Source organism: Rana temporaria, chromosome 3 (assembly GCF_905171775.1).
Source record: "Rana temporaria chromosome 3, aRanTem1.1, whole genome shotgun sequence".
Classification (NCBI taxonomy): domain Eukaryota; kingdom Metazoa; phylum Chordata; class Amphibia; order Anura; family Ranidae; genus Rana; species Rana temporaria.
In genome coordinates, this window is record NC_053491.1 from 112,312,081 (window position 1) to 112,332,780 (window position 20,700).

A 20,700-nucleotide genomic window follows, 5' to 3' on the forward strand; every position below is an offset into this window, starting at 1 on the left:
CTTCGGTCCCTTAGCACCTGGCTTTCAATAGCCATGCCGTTAAAGCCAGCAACTGTAAAGCAGGATGAAGTATGGGACCTTGAGACAGAAGGTCCTCACGCATTGGCAGCAGCCAGGGTGCACCAAGCGCACGAGGTCGGCGTACCAAGGACACTGGGGCAATTAGAATCGCCGGGATCCCCTCGGTGTCCACTCTGCAGAGCAGACGAGGAAACAACTTTAGTGGGGGGAAAGGCATAGATTAGCCGATACTGAACCCACGGGACCACAAACGTGTCTGCCCAAGGATCTCTGGACCTGGCCACGAACCTCGACACCTTGCAATTGAGTCGAGAGGCCAGGAGATCCATGTCCGGTGTGCCCCACCTCAGGCAAAGGAGTTGAAACACCATCCGGATGCAACGACCATTGCCCTTGGTCCAGCATCTGGCGACTTAGGAAGTCCGCCTGCTAGTTTTCTACGCTCGGAATGTAAATGACTGACAGAACCGGCACACTCCTTTCCGCCCACCGCAAGATGTGAGCGACCTCCGATGCCGCAGCCGAGCTTCTTGCTCTCTCTCTCCCCCCCCGATGGGGGACATAAGCCACCGCCATGGCGTTGTCCGACTGGATCCTGATTGGACGTCCTTGTAGCCTCTGCGACCACGAGATGAGGAATAGCCTAATCGCTCAAAGTTCTAGTACATTGATCAGCAGGCAAAATTCGTCTGGAGTTCAGCGACCCTGGGCCTACTCAACCCCCCCCCCCCCCAACCTGTGAGGCTGGCATCCGTTGTGCTCACAGTCCAATGGAAAGGAAGAAACGACTTCCTGGACTGAAGAGCCGGGGATCTCAGCCACCAACTCAGGGAAGCCCTGACCAGGTGACTTACCTGAATCTGATGATCCAGAGACAATGGAGCTCTGTTCCATTTGGACAGGATCTCCTGCAAGACTCGAATGTGGAATTGGGCATACGGTACTGCCTCGAAGGAGGCCACCATGAGGCCCAGAACTTGCATGCAAAAAACGGAGAGATGACCATTTGCAGGATGCTAACAATTTCACCGCCGACTGGAGTGTCTGCAACTTCTCCAAAGGAAGGAAGACTCTCGCCTCCAAGGAGTCCAGAATTAATCCTAGGTACTCCAGACGCTGAGTCGGTACCAAGACCGACTTCTAAATATTTAGCACCCAACCAAATTCCCGGAGGGTCTGACTGGTTATAGACACGTCCTCCTCTAATTCTGAGCTGGAAGCAGCTCTCAAAAGAAGATAATCCAAGTAGCCCAAAACAGCAATGCCTCGCTGTCTCAGCAAAGCCAGAATCGGGGCGAACACTCTTGGTGCTGACGCTAGGCCAAAGGGAAGAGCCACAAACTGATAGTGGTCTTCGCAGATGGCAAAGCGCAGAAACCTCTGATGCCCGGTGCAGATGGGGATATGCAAGTATGCTTCCTTGATATCCAAGGACACCAGAAAGTCCCCCGGATGGAGCGCAGCAACCACAGAACGAATGGATTCCATCCTGAACTTTCGCAGCCTCATAAAGGCATTGAGGTCCAAGATCGGACGGACATCGTCCTTCTTTGGGACCACAAACAGATTTCAATAGAATCCCTGAAACCTTTCCTTCAGTGGCACACGTAAAATTACCCCGCACCTGACCAAGTATTGTACTGCTCCCATTAAAGCAGCCCGACAAGCCGGAAGGAGGGGAAGATTTGAGGGAAAGAATCTGTTTGGTGGACAAGAAAGAAACTTCATCTTGTACCCCAAAGTTACCACCTCGCAGACCCACTGGTCGGAGAACAGGGAGGTCCACCGACCTGCAAACCCGCAAAGCCGTCCCCCCACCCTTGAGTCGGGCAGGGGCAAAACTTCATGCGGTAGCAGGTTTGGTAGCCGGCTTGTTTGGCTTGCACACCCAGGGACGCTTCTGTCCCCCATCTGGAGCTTTGTCAGACTGGGAGGATCTGCCGGCTGACCCGGACTGACGAAAATACTGCTTCTGCGTGGAATAGGAGGGCCCCCGGCTTGCAGCGTGGCTCCTTCCCTTTAGAGAAAGACGTGTGCTCTTGCCTCCAGTGACATCCCTAATGTCATCCAGCAAGGTACCAAAAAGCCTCCCACCTTTGAAGGGCAAATTTGCTAGAGCTTTTTTGGATGCTTGGTCAGCAGACCAGCATTTCAGCCAAATCAGGCGGCATAATACCACCGCCGATACAGATGCTCTGGAGATCAAGGCAGTTGCATCCAGAGTGGCATCACAGACATACACAAGGCCCTGTAACAACTGGTCAGCCAACCTCACACTCAGGGGGGAGCTGATGCTCCTCCATTGTCTGGTGCAAAATCTTTGCCCATTCAGTAAGCGTCTGAGACACCAAAGTTGCAGCCAAAATAGGCCGCAATGCAGACCCCAGCATGGTGAACATGGAACGGGTCACAGCTTCGAACCTTCTATCAGTAGGGTCCTTAAAGGCAGGGGTCCCCTCTACCGGGAGAGTGGTTACCTTATTTAGCCGAGAGGCCAGGGGGTCCACGACCAGAGGAGAGGCCCATTTTTTCAAAAGGCTCTCCTCAAAAGGATAACGGGCCACCATGCGCCGAGGGACCACAAAGGACTTCTGCGGCCTATCAAAGAAAGTAACATAAGGAAAAACTTTCACAGAGTGGTTAGATTTGTGTGACCCAAAGGAGACAGGCTCCTCTGTGAAAGTCCCAGCTGTATCCTTCAGCTTGAGAGAGTCCCTCACAGCATCAATAAGTGCACTCACAAGTGCCCTATCCTGCACTGACCCGGACGAGGGGTCCTCCTCACCAGGGAGGTCCTGGTCTGCATCCTCTGACATACCAGAACCAGAGTTCAGAGCCGCAGCCAGGCCCGAATCCGAGTCAGAGCATTCCCCAGAAGATGACGGGGGAGGGGCGCTTTTTACCCCCCTTACACCGCTTCCACCCTGGCACCAAATGATTCCGACGTTTCCATGGGAACCGCAGGTGCAGGGGCACCGTTTGCTGCCTCTGGCAATTTAGGGGAAGAAAGGCCAGATACTGACTCCATATGACCCACTGATGGCTCTCAGGGTCTAAGTGAAAATCACTCAAGAAGTCCACCCTCCTTGTGGCACCGACTGGGGGGGGGGGGGTTACCCAGGGGACTCACCACCCAGGAGACTGACCCAGCTCGTAGCTAAGGTCTGCTCACGCTCGATGGCCGGACTGGGGGGGGACTACAAGGATCTATAATATCCAGCCTGCAGTTGATAGAAGAATCACAAAAAGAAATAAATACAAATTATCTCTTCGGGACTCAGGGCTCAAAAGGGAGCCACGTCCTTCTCCTCTGCTAGGCAGTAAAAAAACTGAGCTGCATGCTACAGGGTGAAGGGTTATGACCGGAGGGACCGCCCCCTGGGCGGGGCTGTTCAACTCTGTTAAAGTTACATGTTTTAAGATAACCAACATGTTCTGCCTAGTCCTATGAACAGGAACATAACCCACTTGTCAAGATTTAAGGAGCTGTGTCCGTTCATGAACGATAAGAGAAAAAAAGTTTTTAGGTTTAGCAACACTTTAAAGTGTATGCAAGCTCTAACAATGAACTTCTAATATTTGTGCCTCTTTGATCTCTGAAATACACTACTAAATTACCTGTTAATCCAGCCAGGAATCTTAGGAGGTGTGTGCTGCATTGCACTCTTATCAGTTAATATGGTTACCAGTTTTCTGAACTGCAGAATCCCCCCTCCATGTTATGTCATCCCATCTTATAACAATGATCCTCTATTGATAAAGTATAGCGAGTGAGAAGTGCGACCCTGCAACAGGAGTGGATCACAAAATGAAACGCTAGAAAAACGTATTAAAAGGAATCACAAAGTAAAAATATAGCAAAGGACAAAAAAATGAAGCAACCACATCAAAAGACTGGTAAGCTGCAATACAATACACTTTTGTTCTTGGGTTTAGACACCCTTGAGGCAACTCTTGAAGCACTACACACATATAGAGCATTCCCTTATCATGGCAAATAGTATTTGACTTGGGGCCCTTTCACACAAGTGGACTCCACCAGAAGATAGGTCTGTGTATGCTCCATTTATGCGGCGCAGACACAGCCCAGGGATGGACTGGCCATTGGGACTACAGGGAGTTTCCCGGTGGGCCGATGGCTCAGTGGGCCGGCTTCAGTCACAGCGACCTGGGAGTTTCTCACTTCTGCCTAATCTTGTCCCATGGGGGGGGGGGGGGCACCAAACTGATTCTTTGCCCCGGGAGAAATAATGTCTAGCTTCTCCACTGGTACTGCCTATAAGAGTACCAGTACCAGCCGTTCTACTCTAATAAAGTAAAACGGCTAGTGAAGGGGGAGAGGTGGCTTGGATGGCCGGGGGTTGCGGGAGTTGTCCGGCCGCTGTGGGAGAGACTTGTCAAAGTGGGCCAGTCTGGATGAAGTCCAGGGCCAAATTTTTGTCCCAGTCCAGCCCTGACACAGCTCGCTTTCCTCTATGGGCGATCGGATGTAAACAGATCACCAGTCTGTTTACAGTCAAAGCAAAAGACGGATAGGGAATGGATCCCCCATCCGTCTGTTTTTAGCGGATAGGTTCGGATGTCCCTTTACATCCATCATACTAGCTCATTATAAAAAAAATACCTTAGAACTAAGCTCCCACAGGGCTGCAGGATACCAAAGGAGCCGTCATGTTCCCTCAGCGTTTTTCGGATTCGCAACAGCTGCGCTGTGAGAGGCCAGAGCTGCAATGTCACTCCCTTGCATGCAAGCGGGAGCCCTCTGTTCTGGCACAATCCGCCAGAACTTCAATGCGCATGCACCGCTGGCGTCAGCAGCTGCATGCAAGGTGAATAGCTCCTAAATGTACAGGTTTAGGAGATATTCATTTTACTTACAGGTAAGCCTTATTTATAGGCTTACCTGTAGTTAAAAATTACCAAGCGGAAAATACAACCGCTTTAACTGTAAACCGATGACCAGCCAGTCATTGTTTCACGGGCACGCACAATTTTCAGGTTTGGCATGTTGGGTATCCATTTACTTGGCACAAGCTCAACTTTTATATTTTACCAACTTGGGTAATTACATTTGTAGGCCCAAAAATTAACTACCACCCTTTTATTCTCTGGGGTGTCCACTTTCAGGAAATAAATGTTTTAAATAACCGTCAGGCCTGAAATTATTAGGGTTTCACTGATACTAAGCATTTGCACGAGTACTTGCACATGCTCCGAAACCTTTGCATGGCAATTTGAGCCCATACAAAATGAATGGACTCAAAAATCGCACTGCAAAGAATGGCATGTGGTTTGAACAGGAATGTGGTGAGATTCCTGTCCGAATCACATAGTTTCCCACACCGCTCCAGTGAAGTCACAGCAACTTCAGCCTGGGTTCACAAAGGAGCGGTGAAGGAAACACATGATTCGGACTGGAATCTCATAGCATTCCTGTTCAAATCACAAGCGATTCTTTGCAGTACAATTTGAACACATTCATTTTGCATGGGCTCAAAATTGCACTGCGAAGGTATCAGCAATTACTTGAGTACAAGTATCAGTAAAAAAAAAAAAAAACACAAAAACTGCTCTGGCAGCAAAAGGGTTTCCCCCTCCATTCAATAAGGGTTTAGCACCGATGCTGATATATCTACTGGTATAGCTACCATTCACCAATGTCCTTGCCACTAACATGTATTATATGCTTGTGGATCAATTAGAAGAGGGGGAAAAAAAAAGGTTACAAAAATTACTAAACATTATATCGAATGCATAACCCAAGCATGTGTCAACACTAGACTCAGGCAATACTCCAAGGAATTTATCTGACAACTGAAGCCAATTAAATTTGTACCTAGCAAAAATTAAAGTGGATGTAAACCCAAAGTTTTTTTTTTATGTAGAGTATAAGATTTCCTATCATCTGTGCCCAGTCTTGCCACACAGAGTTAATACAGCTCTGAGCAATCCTCTTTTATTGTTCAGTGAAAATTAGCAGACTTCCAGATAAAAACCTGTCTAAATAAAAGGTCCTTTCCTCTCTCCTTGCTTTGAGTGACAGGTTATTTACATATCTAGCTTGGACATGTTTATCATATGTTATGTTAATCATAATATGAGGTGATCCACAGTTCATTGTATATTACCAGGATGTGTTATGTGGGGGAGGGGTGGATTTCTCACGTTTTATACTGTGGATCACCTCATATTATGATAAACATAACATAACATATGATACACATGTCCAAGCTAGATATGTAAATAATCTGTCACTCAAAGCAAGGAGAGAGGAAAGGACTTTTTATTTAGACAGGTTTTTATCTGGAAGTCTGTTAATTTTCACTGAACAATAAAAGAGGATTGCTCGGAGCTGGATTAACTTATGTCCCAGGTAAATGATATTCTCTTTACCAGAAAGGTATGGGGAGATACCTGGAACATTTATCTATAAATAAGAAAATATTTCTGCCTCACCCTCATACAGACTATTGCTTACTGCTGATGAACCTGGAGCAGCAACAATAATTCTGTGTATAATGGGAGAACAGCTTTTTGCACATTCCTCCACCTTTATAAAACAAGGCACAGAGCTGACCCCTGCTTGATTTAATTTCCCAAAGATTCCCAATTTAGCCAAGCCCACTAGACTGTTCCTATGAAAGCATATGTCCAGCTACAATTTTTCCTTTTTTGGATACAGCGAGAAAGGATTAGAACCCATCAGATTTTTTTTTATCGCTATCCAGCACTCCATTCGAAATTTCTACACACTTCATCTGTCACATTGACAATGTTTTTTCTGCAAACAGTAACGAGTGACAGACAGAAATGAAAAGCACATTTCCTTATTACTGCATGGAAAGGCTAGAACTTCTGCCAGCTTTTTGTGTGTCCTTATTTTTCCCCAACTTCCTGTTAGTGAAACTACTGTGACAGGAAGTAGGGTGAATCTTTCCTCAGCCCTGGATTGCAGTAAAAACAGTTTTAAACCATTTCACTATCCATAACCAAGGAAAAACACTTTTTCGGCTGGACTAAAGCATTGTACACACAAATCAAGTTTTTACAACAACAAATGTGTGATGGCATGGTTTTGTCAGAAAATCCAAATGTTTGTATGCTTCTTCGGACAATCGTTGTCGGATTTTGCAACAACAAATGTTGGCTAGCAGTCTCAAATTCTCAGACAACAAAACGTGTGATGTCGGATTATCCAATTGTGTGTACACAAGTACGTCGGAAAAAAATCCAAAGTACAAGCGCATTATCAGAAGCAATGCTAACCATAGCACAACATTAGCAGAAGCTGCCCAAAGGGTGGTGCTAAAGAGCTGAAAAAACATGTAGTTTCGTATTTGTTGTCGGCCAACGCCCTTCGGACAAAATTCAACAGCTTTGTCTGATGAAAATCTTATCGTGTGTACGAAGCTATACACTGAAAAAAAAAGAAAATGCCGAAAACAAAGTCATACAAGACAGCTTTATCATTTTGTTCTTTTTAGCAATGCTGCTACAGATGTTATTTTCCTACTTAGCAGCTTTGGAAGTGCTAGAAAATATGTATCCTACAAATAATTCCAGGGCTGTATCAGTTCAGCTTCATCACCCCAGAACTGGTGTATGGCCTAGGAGTCAGAAGTTGGCAGGTACCCATTCAGACTTTTGTCAAAGTTTAATTTATAAACTTCTTGTATCCTTAACAGGCAGACCATGTATAGGACAGCCCATATATTTGCTATACGATTTGGACAAACCTAGAGACCTCCATGACTCATCTCCGAGGCCTTTGCCTGCACCCGATGTCATTCACTCTTTCCATATGTAAGAAGTGCTTGCGCCAATTCTCCCTCTCTTCTACATGCCCACCCCTATTAAACGTATTATTCAATCCCGATGTCCCAGATAGTCTTTCTTATATTGGGATGCTCCCGTGGACACAAGCAGGAATTTTCCAGCTCAGAAATCTTGTGCATCCACTCACCTACATGCTTTTACCTTTTAGCGTAAATATCAGATTCCTAAGCATTTGTTTTACTCTTATCTCCAATTCAAACACTATTTTTCCTCTAAATCCCCTACTTTAACCTTAGATAAACCTACCTCATTTGAACTATTATGTGCTCAAGGCCCATCTTATTTCGGATATCTATAGATACTTGCATGAAGCTTCCTCACTCACCGACACATTTCACTCCTACATGCAGAAATGGTCCCAGATTATTAAGCGAACCATCCAACTCCCTCAATGGCAGAAGATTTGGGAGACCACTTCCAAGTCTTCAAGGTGTGTGGAGCAGAGGGAGACGACTTATAAGATATTGCTTTTTTGGTATAGGACACCGGAGATCTTACATAAATACGACCTCAAAGCTTCCCAGGTGTGTTGGAGGTGCCGGGATGACGTTGGGTCCCACTTCCACATTTTTTGGGAATGTCCCATGATTCAGCCTTTCTGGTCCTCCATTCAAACCAATCTACAAGAGCTTTTTGAAACTACTTTCCCTCTGGACCCGTTCCACTATCTTTTGGGCTTGCCGTTCCCTGATATCCCCAAACATGCCCAAAGGTTGATCACCTTTTTTCTCCTGGCAGCAAAAAGAGCTATACCTCTGAGATGGTTGTCGCCCTCCCCACCCACCCTTGGACAGGTTCTGCAAATATTGGAACAAATCCGCAGGATGGAACACCTGACTGACGGTCCATGATACACTCCATCAATTTTCCAAAACTTGGGACTTGTGGGATCAGTCCCAAGTGCCGTTTCACTACCCCTCCAGTAGTGCAGTACACTTTTACGCATAGGTGCCAAGTTTTGCGTTTCCTTAGTCCGGTTAGACTGCTCTTTTTGTGATTCCATGGTGCTCCCTCCCATTCCCTCCTTCCCTAGGTGGGATCTCCTTGGGGCATCCTGGTTCCTCAGTTTGGGGGCCCTGGGTTCCCACTGACACTGGATCCAGAGTGCAATAATTCCTTTCATGTGAAATATTGTTTTTGTTTGTACCGCCTGCTCCATGGGTGCCACCCCCGACTTTCCAACCTCCCTGGTCGATACAGTTGAATTATTTAGCTCCTATGAATTTTGTAGCTATATATCTATGGTTTGAACACCTGTTATATGCCTTTTCAATTGGCATTCTTATAAGCTGTACTACATGTTTGGCATCTATTTTCAGTTTGTATTTTATTTATTTTTGTTTTTTGAAAATTTTATAAAAAAATACTATAAAAAAGTTTTAATTTCCCTTTAGCGGTCCTATGAGCCTGTATGACCCCTGTCTGAACAGTGCTGATCACATGCACCCTCCAATAAATAAAAATCTCTAGCAATACAGCCGTGGCCAAAAGTTTTGATGACACAAATATTACATTTTCAAAAGGTCTGTTTTTAGATCTTATGTCAGATGTTCCTATGGTATACTGAAGTATAATTACAAGCATTTCAGAAGTGTCAAAGGCTTTGACAATTACATCAAGTTTATGCAAAGAGTCAATATTTGCAGTGTTGACCCTTCTTTTTCAAGACCTCTGGAATCCTGACTAATGGCAGACCATTCTTGAATTCCCAGTGCTTGGCGTTTGTCAGAATTTGTGTTTTCTTTTTTTGTCTATCCGCCTCTAATAGACCACAAGTTCTCAATCGGATTAAGGTCTGGAGAGTTTCCTGGCCATGGACCCAAAATGTAGAGGTTTTGTTCCCCAAGCCACTTTGTTATCCCTTTTACCAAGGTGCCCCATCATGCTGGAAAAGGGATTGTTCGTCACTAAATTGTTCTTGGATAGTAGGGAGAAGTTGCTCTCAAAGAATGTTTTTGTACCATTCTTTATTCATGGCTGTGTTCTTGAGCAAAACTGAGTGAGCCCACTCCTTTGGCTGAGATGCAACCCCCACATGAATAGTCTTAGAATGCTTTACTGTTCGCATTACACGGGACTTATGGTAGCACTCACCTTTCCTTCTCCGGACAAGGTTTTTTCTGGATGCACCAAATAATCAGAAAAGGGATCATGAAAAATTACTTTACCCCAGTCCTCAGCAGCCCAATCCCTGTACCTTTTGCAGAATATCAGTCTGTCCCTGATGTTTTCCTGAAGAGAAGTGGCTTATTTGCTGCCCTTCCCAACACCAGACCATCCTCAAAGTCTTAGCCTACCTGTGCATGCAGATGTCTGCTGCCATTCCTGAGCAAGCTCTGCACTGGTGGAGTCCGATCCAGCAGCTGAGTCAACTGTAGGAGACAGTCCTGGTGCTTGCTGGACTTTCCTAAAGTCTTCCTCACAAATGCAATGGAAATCTTTTCATGGTATTGAGTACATTTTTATGGCAAAGAGGGACTTTGAAATTAATTGCAATTCATCTGATCACTCTTCATAACATTCAGGAGTATATGTGAATTGTCATCATAAAATCTCACAGCAGACTGTGTAAAATTACCAGTAATATTTGTGTCATTCTTAAAACTTTTGGCAACGGCTGAGCACGTACAGAGTGCCCCCCAAGGCTCTGTACCATCTGGAGATGGAATGGGGACTGTGGAAGAAGGGGAGGATCAGAGAAACTGTCTTTTTACACAAGGCGAAGGATTAACCCCTTAGGTTCCTCAGCGAGTATAACAAGCGTGCTTTACTGCATATACAGACTGATTTTACGGCTGTGAGCTTAGTTACACTTTAAGACCCCTTTCACACTGGAGCGTTTTTGCGCTAAAAATAGCGCTATTAAAACTCTCATAAAACGCTCTCCATGCATCTCAATGGACCCTTTCACACTGAGGCATTGCGCTGGCGGGGTGTTGAGAAAAGTCCTGCAAGCAGCAGCTTTTGAGCGGTGAAAAAAAAATGCTTCAAAAACGCCCCTCTCCATTGAAATTAATTGAAAGCGCTGTAAAAACATCTGAATTGCGCCTATAATCCGCCCAGAGCTGTAGAAAAGTCATATGATCTCCAAAAATGTAAACATGCAAGCAAAAAAAAAAAAAAAGCATCTACAAAACAGGACTGAAATTGCCCATGCTTGAAAAACTGTTAAATCGCCTGCAGCGGTACGTTAATTTTACCGCTAGCGCCATAAAAAACGCAGTAATAGCGCTAAAGACATTTTCGCAGTGCCTCGGTGTGAAAGGGCTCCAAGGCCTGCAACTAAGCACTTTAAGGACTGCACACTGGTAATGTCTGTATATTATACACTTTTGCAATCATTTCACTTTAGGATTAATAAAGTATTCTGAATAGTGCTGTCAGTTAAACGCGTTATTAACGGCGTTAACACAAACCCATGTTAACGCCGTCAATTTTTTTATCGCGCGATTAACGAGGCGGCGTTCGGGGGTTATACCGGGATGATGCATGCAGCCGCAGGCATCATCCCGGTACCGTTGTTTAGAGCGGGCGATCGGCTATCCAAACATAACAACCGATGCGGCTAAAAGCCGCTCGGTTGTTATGCGGGAGGGGACATCGCCCCCCCCCCTCCCGCCGCCTTTCGCCGCTCTGACCGGGCCTCCCGTCCCACCGGGAGACCCGATCCTCCATCCGCCGCGTTCTGTGTCCAGGCGGAGACTGACACTAAGCCGTAAACGGCTTTGATTCAGTCTCCGCATTGAAACCACGGAAGCGGCGTCATGACGTCACTTCCGGGTTTCTCGGCTGCCAATGGCGCCGGATATAAAAAAAAGTACACAGTATTCAGAATCGCCGTTTTCGGCGATCTGAATACTTTGAAGTGCAAAGGAGGGCTCGGAGGTCTTTTAGACCCCGATCCCTCCATAAAGAGTACCTGTCACCACCTATTGCTGTCACAAGGGATGTTTACATTCCTTGTGACAGCAATAAAAGTGATCAAAATGTAAAAAAATAAAAAAACACAATTTAATATTATAAAAAAAAAATAAGAAAAAAAAATAAATGTTTTAAAGGGTGAACCTCCTTAATCGCGCGATTAATCGTGAGTTAACTATGACATTAATGCGATTAATCGCGATTAGAAATTTTAATCGCTTAACAGCACTAATTCTGAATATTTTAACGGCCAATACTTCACAACTCCAAATACAGTTGCCAATCTATATCAGTCAGATCTGGCTGGTTATATCCATTACCAGATATGCAGTCTTCTGCCAAGTTGGGTGACCCAATTTGTGCTTGAATGGCCTGTCAAATATTTCTAAAAATCTCCCACAGCTTTTTTTTATATATACTGAAGTTCAACGCATTTTAAAGGAAGATTATGCCGTTTAATGCAATATTCCCAGACAATCCCCCCCAAGGACAGACTGATTAACGCATATGGCAGCAAAGTAAAACGTTGAGTGGTAACAGGTCATCAAAAAGTCTAAATAACAAAGACGCACAACTGTAGTCTTCTCTATATTTGAAAGTAAATGAAGTCATACAATTCACCACTCTCTTTCTGTAGAAGAAAAACAATGGCAATGGGTCAGGTCACTATTGGGTTCAGCCCACACAACTTTAAATCCAACCAATTGAACTCCGTCAAGATGGCACACACCAGTATAACAGCAGTTTGACCAATCACATCCCAGTCTTGGCTTTAAGAGAGGGGGGATACATCCACTTAAAAAAGTACTTAAAACCTGAGACAGGCATTTATGAAGTCCTGCTCTTTGGGGCTATCAATGTATTTTCCCAACTAAATTTGCAGGCATTTAAAAGAAAAAAAAAAAAAAAAAGAAAAAATATTGTGGGTGGCACCATCTGGTGACCCACAGATGCGCATTTTCCTTTATAGTAATCTAAAGGCTTTTGTTTTAGTACAATATGCCTCAAAGTTCACCATTTTGCTTTGAAGAATATATTATTCCAGCAAAGTCCGAGGCATGATCCACTTGGCAGGGCGCTGATAGAATGATAACACTACTTGAAAATGTAATGGATCACAGCAGTCAAAGTTGTTAATCCTGGCTTTGCTTTTCCTTTGAGTTCAAGTAGCACACAATGTTGGACTGCTGAGCTCATGCACACAGCTACCAAAATGGAATGTGGGGTATACGCTATGCACATTAGGGTTCAGAAATGACCAGGGAAAAAAAAAAAAAAAAAAAAATCAAAACCTAAAGGGTGATATATCAATGCTATTATTCATAAAAACCTTGTTTAGTAATAAAAAAAAATTGCTTTGTTTAAATATGAATATTAAAGTCTGCTTTTCGTGGTTAGGAAAAAGTCTTTGTGTTTGTTTCACTTTTGAAAAGCAGATTTTCTTCTACTACAACTCCATGTCCTGGGCTTCATCTTCCGAGAAGTCAGACATTGAGCTTTCAGACGAGCTGTCTCCAGTGCGCTCTTCTTGCTCTTTAAGCGCCTCTTCTGTTGCATATTTCTGGATGTATTCTAGAGTGACGGAGACAAAGTGTTAAAAGAACAAACAAAAAGCAACTCACTGAAAACGCCCAACAACCACCACCAAAACACAATATCCTTTACCCATAAATCTTAATATTCTGTGATGGAAGGACCGACACCTTAAGTCACAAAATAAAGTTCAACCTCTGCCATGCGCCTCAACCACCACCCAGTATGCACAGGCTATAAAGACCTCACGTATGGCACCATTTTGTATTGTGCACACACAAGATTTCCTCTTTATTCCTCTTTAGAGGAGAACTCAACCTTTTATAAAAATAAAATACAGATCTTAATTATTTTTTTACTCTAGAACCTGTAAAGCATTGCACCTGCAATCAGCAGATCATGTGTGCAATGCCAGGCTTCCCTAAGGGCCAATTCACACCAGACGCAGTTCTGTGTGCTTTTTTTTGCACAAAATGCATGCACAGTGTTTTCCATGCATTCCAATGACTAGTTCACACCATGCAGTCAGTTTCTGCACCGGTAACTGACTGCATGGTGTGAACTAGAGCCATTGGAATACATGGAAAACACTGTGCATGCATCTTTAGTGCAGAAAAAATGCACACGGAACTGAACGCAATTGCGTCTGGTGTGAACTGGCCCTTACAGAGAATAGCAGCGGTGGCAGCACCCCAGAGCCGATTTAAAAATTGGCTGGGGTGCCGACATCGCGGGATCCCTCAACAGGCAAGTGTCATAATAAAAGCCAGCAGCCACAGTATTTGTACCTGCTGACTTAATTTGTGGGGGGGGGGGGGGGGCTAGAGCGGTGCCATAGAAAGACATTATATGCAACTTCAGGTGCAATTTGTAAATCGCATGTCGCAACGGTGTGAACTGGGGCTTAACAAAAGCAAATCAACCAATACGGTACTTTGATATTCCCATGTTGATTACAACACAATTATACGAATACCAATTTGTAAATCCCAAATAATGAGGCTGGGAGATTATGAATGAACCTGTGACACCCAACTTCCTGCTCAGCTTGCTTTGTCATAGTAACAAAAAAAACAATTGAACACAGACGAGGTATTCCTTGAATGTGATGCCTCTATATTTCATCTTTACCATGCACTGATCAGTTTGAGATTTGCATGCATTTACAAATATCGTTAAGAAATGTATAGTCGATTTTGTTTGTGGAAAGGTCACCATTGCGCCACTGCATTATATATATATATATATATATATTTTTTTATTTGTTATTTCTAATTAAGAATTCAAGCCATATATTATAACTGTATTGCACAAGTAACTGCTGCCCAACTAAAGGATTTCACCTTTAATTTTTTGTTTGTACTCCTCTGGTCGATGCAGATACATAGCTGCTGCATCTCCATTAAGTGGATCTATTGGGTTTGGATAGGCCAGCAGCTGGGGCAGAAAAGACTCAAATATATTGGTGAGATCTGCAAGAAAAAAACAAAAAAAACACACAATTAACAGTGATAGGTTTTGTACACAACCCTCTTTTCAGCAACGGCATCATCAAGTTACTTACACAAACTGGAGCTCTAATGGCAATAAGTAAACTGCTATAGTCCACTTGTTTTTTGTTTACAATTACAGGCTGAGGCGGTCATGCTGATCCTGGAGTACCTACCTTGCGGATCTGGAAAGAGCATGCCACTAGTGAAGGCTACATGCTTGTTCCAGGTCAGGGATTCACTGAATAGTAAAGCTGAAGCCGGGAACAGATGACAACTCTAGAACACGCACTTTGCCAACAAACCAAAAATGTCAGGCCCCATTATTCCATCCTCATATGTTCAAGTGTCTCCAAACCCCGGCCCGCGGGCCACATCCGGCCTGCCTGTGTGTTTTATCCGGCCCGCAGCAAAGCCGCCGATGCTGCCACGCTGTTTTTTTATTTTTTTAAACAAAGAGAAGCCGAGGCGCGGCACCTCCCCTCTTCCCGCCTGCTGTTTGAAGTTGCCATCCTTCCATGGGTGACGTCACAGGCGCGGCACCTCCCCTCTTCCCGCCACACTCGTGGAAGGATCGTTAATTCAAACAGCGGGTGGGAAGAGGGGAGGTGCTGCACCTGTGACGTCACTTGTAGAATAATCGTAACTTCAAACAGTGGGCGGGAAGAGGGGAGGTGCCGCACTTAGGAGATGGGAGCTGCAGAAAAGCTGAAGTCCACTAGTACAGAGGCTGATCATATTACTGATAAGCACACTACAGGGGAGATTGGTACATTACTGGCTGATGGGGATATTACTGGGTACATTACTGTGCTGATGGGAACATTGCTGGGGACACCACTATTGGGAACACCGGTGTCCCCAAACATCGGCGCCCCCATCCGCAATGGGTCACTGCTGATGGGGACATGGGGTCACTGCTGATGGGAACACTACCGATGGAGACAGTGGTGTCACCATCAATCGGCGTGCACATCAGATACATGTGCATTGCGATTGATGGGGACACCGGTGACCCCCATCAGCAGTGACCGCCATCAGCAGTGACCCCCATGTCCCCATCAGCAGTGACCCATTGCTGATGGGGGCGCCGATGTTGACACTAATAAGGACACCGCTGATGGGGACACCGCTGATGGGGACAGCGGTGTCCCCATTAGCGGTGTACCCATCAATCGGCGTGCACATCAGATACATGTGCACGCCGGCTGATGGGGACAGCAGTGTACCCATTAATCGGCGTGCACATCAGATACATGTGCACGCCGGCTGATGGGGACAGCAGTGTCCCCATGTGCGGGGTCCCCATGTACAATAATTGTAAAATCTACAATGTGGCCCTTGTGTTGAAAAGTTTGGAGACCCCTGTCCTAGACATACCTCAGTAGAATTATTTACCAAGCCTAACAACACTCACTGGTATCAGACACGGTTGCTAGAAACCATAAACCAGTTCCACATTTAAAAATACACAATACTGCAGCACTAATATTACGTTCTGGAAAGGGGTTTACAATTATACAAGACACAAAATAAAGTTGCAATAATGAAAGTGTAGTGTAGCAGAGGTAAGATAGGACATGACAAAAGTAGCATTGTTCTTTAGAATCAAAGTCCCGCTGCTCACAGGTGGGTCGACAAGGCTTGTACAATCCAAGCTATATGATCTCCAAGGTGGCGCGCACGCCTTGTTACTGCTGCAGAAATGGATATGAACGAAGAAATCGGATGGCTGCACTCAAACAATGCAATTAAAATCACTAAAAGCACCTTATCGTGTTAAATGTGTCAACCTGTTCCTCTGTCTGTATGCTCATCCGTTTATGATATTTTGTTATAGGACCTTACTTGAAAACTTAAAAAGCATGCTTTTAAATTATCCAGATTTGATAACGAATGCTTTAATGTTTATGCATCAAGTTTAAAAACTAATAAAATAGGAAGAAAAAAAAAAAAAAAACAGCATTGTACATGTACACACCACCTATACTAGCCGAGCCCACAGACAATGGGCTACCTATAGGACACTACAAAGACAGTCCCCATTGAAGCCTATGGAACAGACATGACAACTACTGTACTATGCAAAGACATTCCATAAAGAATGCCATATCACTGTAGGCCATCTACACCTAAAAATATAGCAATTGATATGACATTTGTTTATTATTTATGTGGTGGAAAGGGCAACAGGAGGCCACATTGAATTGTTATGCAATTCCAGTTCCACTTTAAATAAATATTCCTACGACCCATTATATTCCATTACAACTAGTACACCTTATTAAATGCTACAGTTACCATCTAACGTGGTTCTAAAAACAATCATTAGTGGGAATGCTTTAATAAGCATTCCCAGTATTGATATTCGTTTTTTATTATTAGTGGGAATGCTTTAATAAGCATTCCCAGTATTGATATTCGTTTTTATTATTCTTAATTTTAATTTTATTATTCCGTACGTTTTTTGGCTCTGCGTAACTTCTGCATACTTTCAGCTATTGAGACCATTCAACTTTTAAAATGTTCATCTCATTCAGCTAACGATGGGACTTCAAGTTTTTTTGTACTATTTATACTTTTTAAAATATTAAGCTTTTAGACACTTTTTTTTAACATTGAAGTCAATGAGAACATCCTTTTTCCTGCTTCAAAACACACGTTCTGCCAAAAGTTTCAGCTCCTTCATACTTTCACTTACAGACACCAAACAAACTTTAAAGCGGTCACAAAATATTCAGCTATCCAAACATGACTTTTTAGATTGATATCTTATACGGTTTTTGTGAAAACGCAATTTACGTTTAGTGATTTTTTTATCGGTTATAATGTAATCCTATGGAGCAGGTTTAGAGTGTGTCATGTGACCTTTAGAGTGGAGATCTTTGAAAACAAAAATTATCTTTAAAAAAAGGGCGAACAAATTGCTCTCACGCCCACAAGATCTACTTGTCATACACAATTTATATATCAAAACGTAGGTATGCTTGTCTGGTTTCAGGCAATGTGATCAGTTTTGCGATAGGCATTTGACTTTTAGTTCCAGGAGCTTCTAAAGGACAAGTGCCTCAAACGCCCTCCCATTGACCGTCATGTTAAAAAGTCTAAAAAAAATTCCTGCAAACACACAAAGACGCTCTTTTCTAAATCGCTGGCATGGCCACAATTTTAAGTTTATCAACATAAATTTCATATCGATGCGTTCACAAGGGCCGTGTCTTTCAAACGGTGAAGTCGCTGTATCGATCGCATGTACGGTTGTGGATTTATTACGTTTTGTTTGGAGGCGTAATTAATGTATTGGTCTGTGAATTAAAAGGCGTTTGTAATGGAATTTCTTTCCATAAATAGCTTTCCTTACCTCAGTGCAATATTCCTCCTCACTGACCTGGGGGGAGGGGAAACCTCTTGAGGGGGGAGGGGCGACCAGGAAGTCAGCATACTCTCTACTTTGCAGATAGAGAAAGGAGCTGTGTGTCCTAAAGATAGTGTAGTGGTTATGGTGAATGGCTTTGGTGCGGGCTCAGCAATTCAGCATTCCCACTCGCATTTTCCTCAGGGAATGCATTTTCTAGTTAATTTTAATTTTAATTTTATTATTCCGTACGTTATTTGGCTCTGCGTAACTTCTGCATACTTTCAGCTATTGAGACCATTCAACTTTTAAAATGTTCATCTCGTTCAGCCAACGATGGGACTTCAAGTTTTTTTGTACTATTTATACTTTTTAAAATATTAAGCTTTTAGACACTTTTTTTAACATTGAAGTCAATGAGAACATCCTTTTTCCTGCTTCAAAACACACGTTCTGCCAAAAGTTTCAGCTCCTTCATACTTTCACTTACAGACACCAAACAAACTTTAAAGCGGTCACAAAATATTCAGCTATCCAAACATGACTTTTTAGATTGATATCTTTTACGGTTTTTGTGAAAACGCAATTTACGTTTAGTGAATTTTTCAGAAAATGTTATCGGTTATAATGTGTTTCTATGGAGCAGGTTTAGAGTGTGTCATGTGACCATTACAGCACAGATCATCCACAAAAAAAAATGATCTTTAAAAAAGGGGGAACACATTGCTCTCACGCCCACAAGATCTACTTGTCATACACAATTTATATATCAAAACGTAGGTATTGTTGTCTGGTTTCAGGCAATGTGATCAGTTTTGCGATAGGCATTTGACTTTTAGTTCCAGGAGCTTCTAAAGGACAAGTGCCTCAAACTCCCTCCCATTGACCGTCATGTTAAAAAGTCTAAAAAATGTTTCTGCAAAACACACAAAGACGCTCTTTTCTAAATCGCTGACATGGCCACATTTTTAAGTTTATCAACATAAATTTCATATCGATGCGTTCACAAGGGCCGTGTCTTTCAAACGGTGAAGTCGCTGTATCGATCGCATGTACGGTTGTGGATTTATTAAGGTTTGTTTGAAGGCGTAATTCATGTATTTGGTCTGTGAATTAAAAGGCGTTTGTAATGGTATTTCTTTCCATAAATAGCTTTCCTTACCTCAGTGAAGTCCTCCTCACTGACCTGGGGGGAGGGGAAACCTCTTGAGGGGGGAGGGGCGACCAGGAAGTCAGGATACTCTCTACTTTGCAGATAGAGAAAGGAGCTGTGTGTCCTAAAGATAGTCAAGTGGTTATGGTGAATAGCTTTGGCAAGGGGCTCAGCAATTCAGCATTCCCACTCGCATTTTCCTCAGGAAATGCATTTTCTAGTTCTTTTTATTCTTATCCTTTATTCCGTACGTTTTTTGGCTCTGCGTAACTTCTGCATACTTTGAGCTATTGAGACCATTCAACTATTAAAATGTTCGTCTCGTTCAGCCAACGATGGGACTTCAAGTTTTTTTGTACCATTTATACTTTTTAAAATATTAAGCTTTTAGACACTTTTTTTTAACATTGAAGTCAATGAGAACATGCTTTTTACCGCTTCAAAACACACGTTCTGCCAAAAGTTTCAGCTCCTTCATACTTTCACTTACAGACACCAAACAAACTTTAAAGCGGTCACAAAATATTCAGCTATCCAAATATGACTTTTTAGATTGATATCTTTTACGGTTTTTGTGAAAACGCAATTTACGTTTAGTGATATTTTATCGGTTATAATGTAATCCTATGGAGCAGGTTTAGAGTGTGTCATGTGACCTTTAGAGTGCAGATCATCCACAAAAAATATTATCTTTAAAAAAAGGGGGAACAAATTGCTCTCACGCCCACAAGATCTACTTGTCATACACAATTTATATATCAAAACGTAGGTATGCTTGTCTGGTTTCAGGCAATGTGATCAGTTTTGTGATACGTATTTTAGTTTTAGTTCCAGGAGCTTCTAAAGGACAAGAGACATGTTAAAAAGTCTAAAAAATGTTTCTGCAAAACACACAAAGACGCTCTTTTCTAAATCGCTGACATGGCCACATTTTTAAGTTTATCAACATAAATTTTATATCGATGCGTTCACAAGGGCCGTGTCTTTCAAACGGTGAAGTCGCTGTATCGATCGCATGTGCGGTTGTGGATTTATTACGTTTTGTTTGAAGGCTTCGATAACTGATTTTGTGTGTGGATGAAAGCGTTTCTAATGGTATTTTGATTCCCTAAATAGCTTTCCTTACCTCAGTGCAGTCCTCCTCCCAAACCTCATGTGGAGAAAGCCTCTTGAGGGGGGAGGGGCGACCAGTCAAGTCAGGACACTCTCTATATTGCAGATAGAGAAAGGAGCTGTGTGATATTAGGCTTTATAAGTACTGAAGGAACACTGCTTGTATGTCCTAATGATAGTGTAGTGGTTATGGTGAATGGCTTTTGTGCGGGCTCAGCAATTCAGCATTCCCACTCGCATTTTCCTCAGGGAATGCATTTTCTAGTTCTATCTAATGT

General features: G+C 43.4%; 1 protein-coding gene across 1 annotated transcript in view; it reads right to left on the reverse strand.

Moving 5' to 3' along the window:
• Positions 1-12,211: 12,211 nt before the first annotated feature.
• Positions 12,212-20,700, reverse strand: part of UBE2H (ubiquitin conjugating enzyme E2 H) — a 61,274-nt gene continuing 52,785 nt past the window's right edge. The window contains exons 6-7 of the mRNA XM_040343255.1: positions 14,655-14,783; positions 12,212-13,350 (exon numbers count right to left, since the gene is read on the reverse strand). Coding sequence (XP_040199189.1) covers positions 13,226-13,350; positions 14,655-14,783 — 254 coding nt within the window. The 3' untranslated portion in view covers positions 12,212-13,225. The remainder of the gene's footprint in view (positions 13,351-14,654; positions 14,784-20,700) is intronic.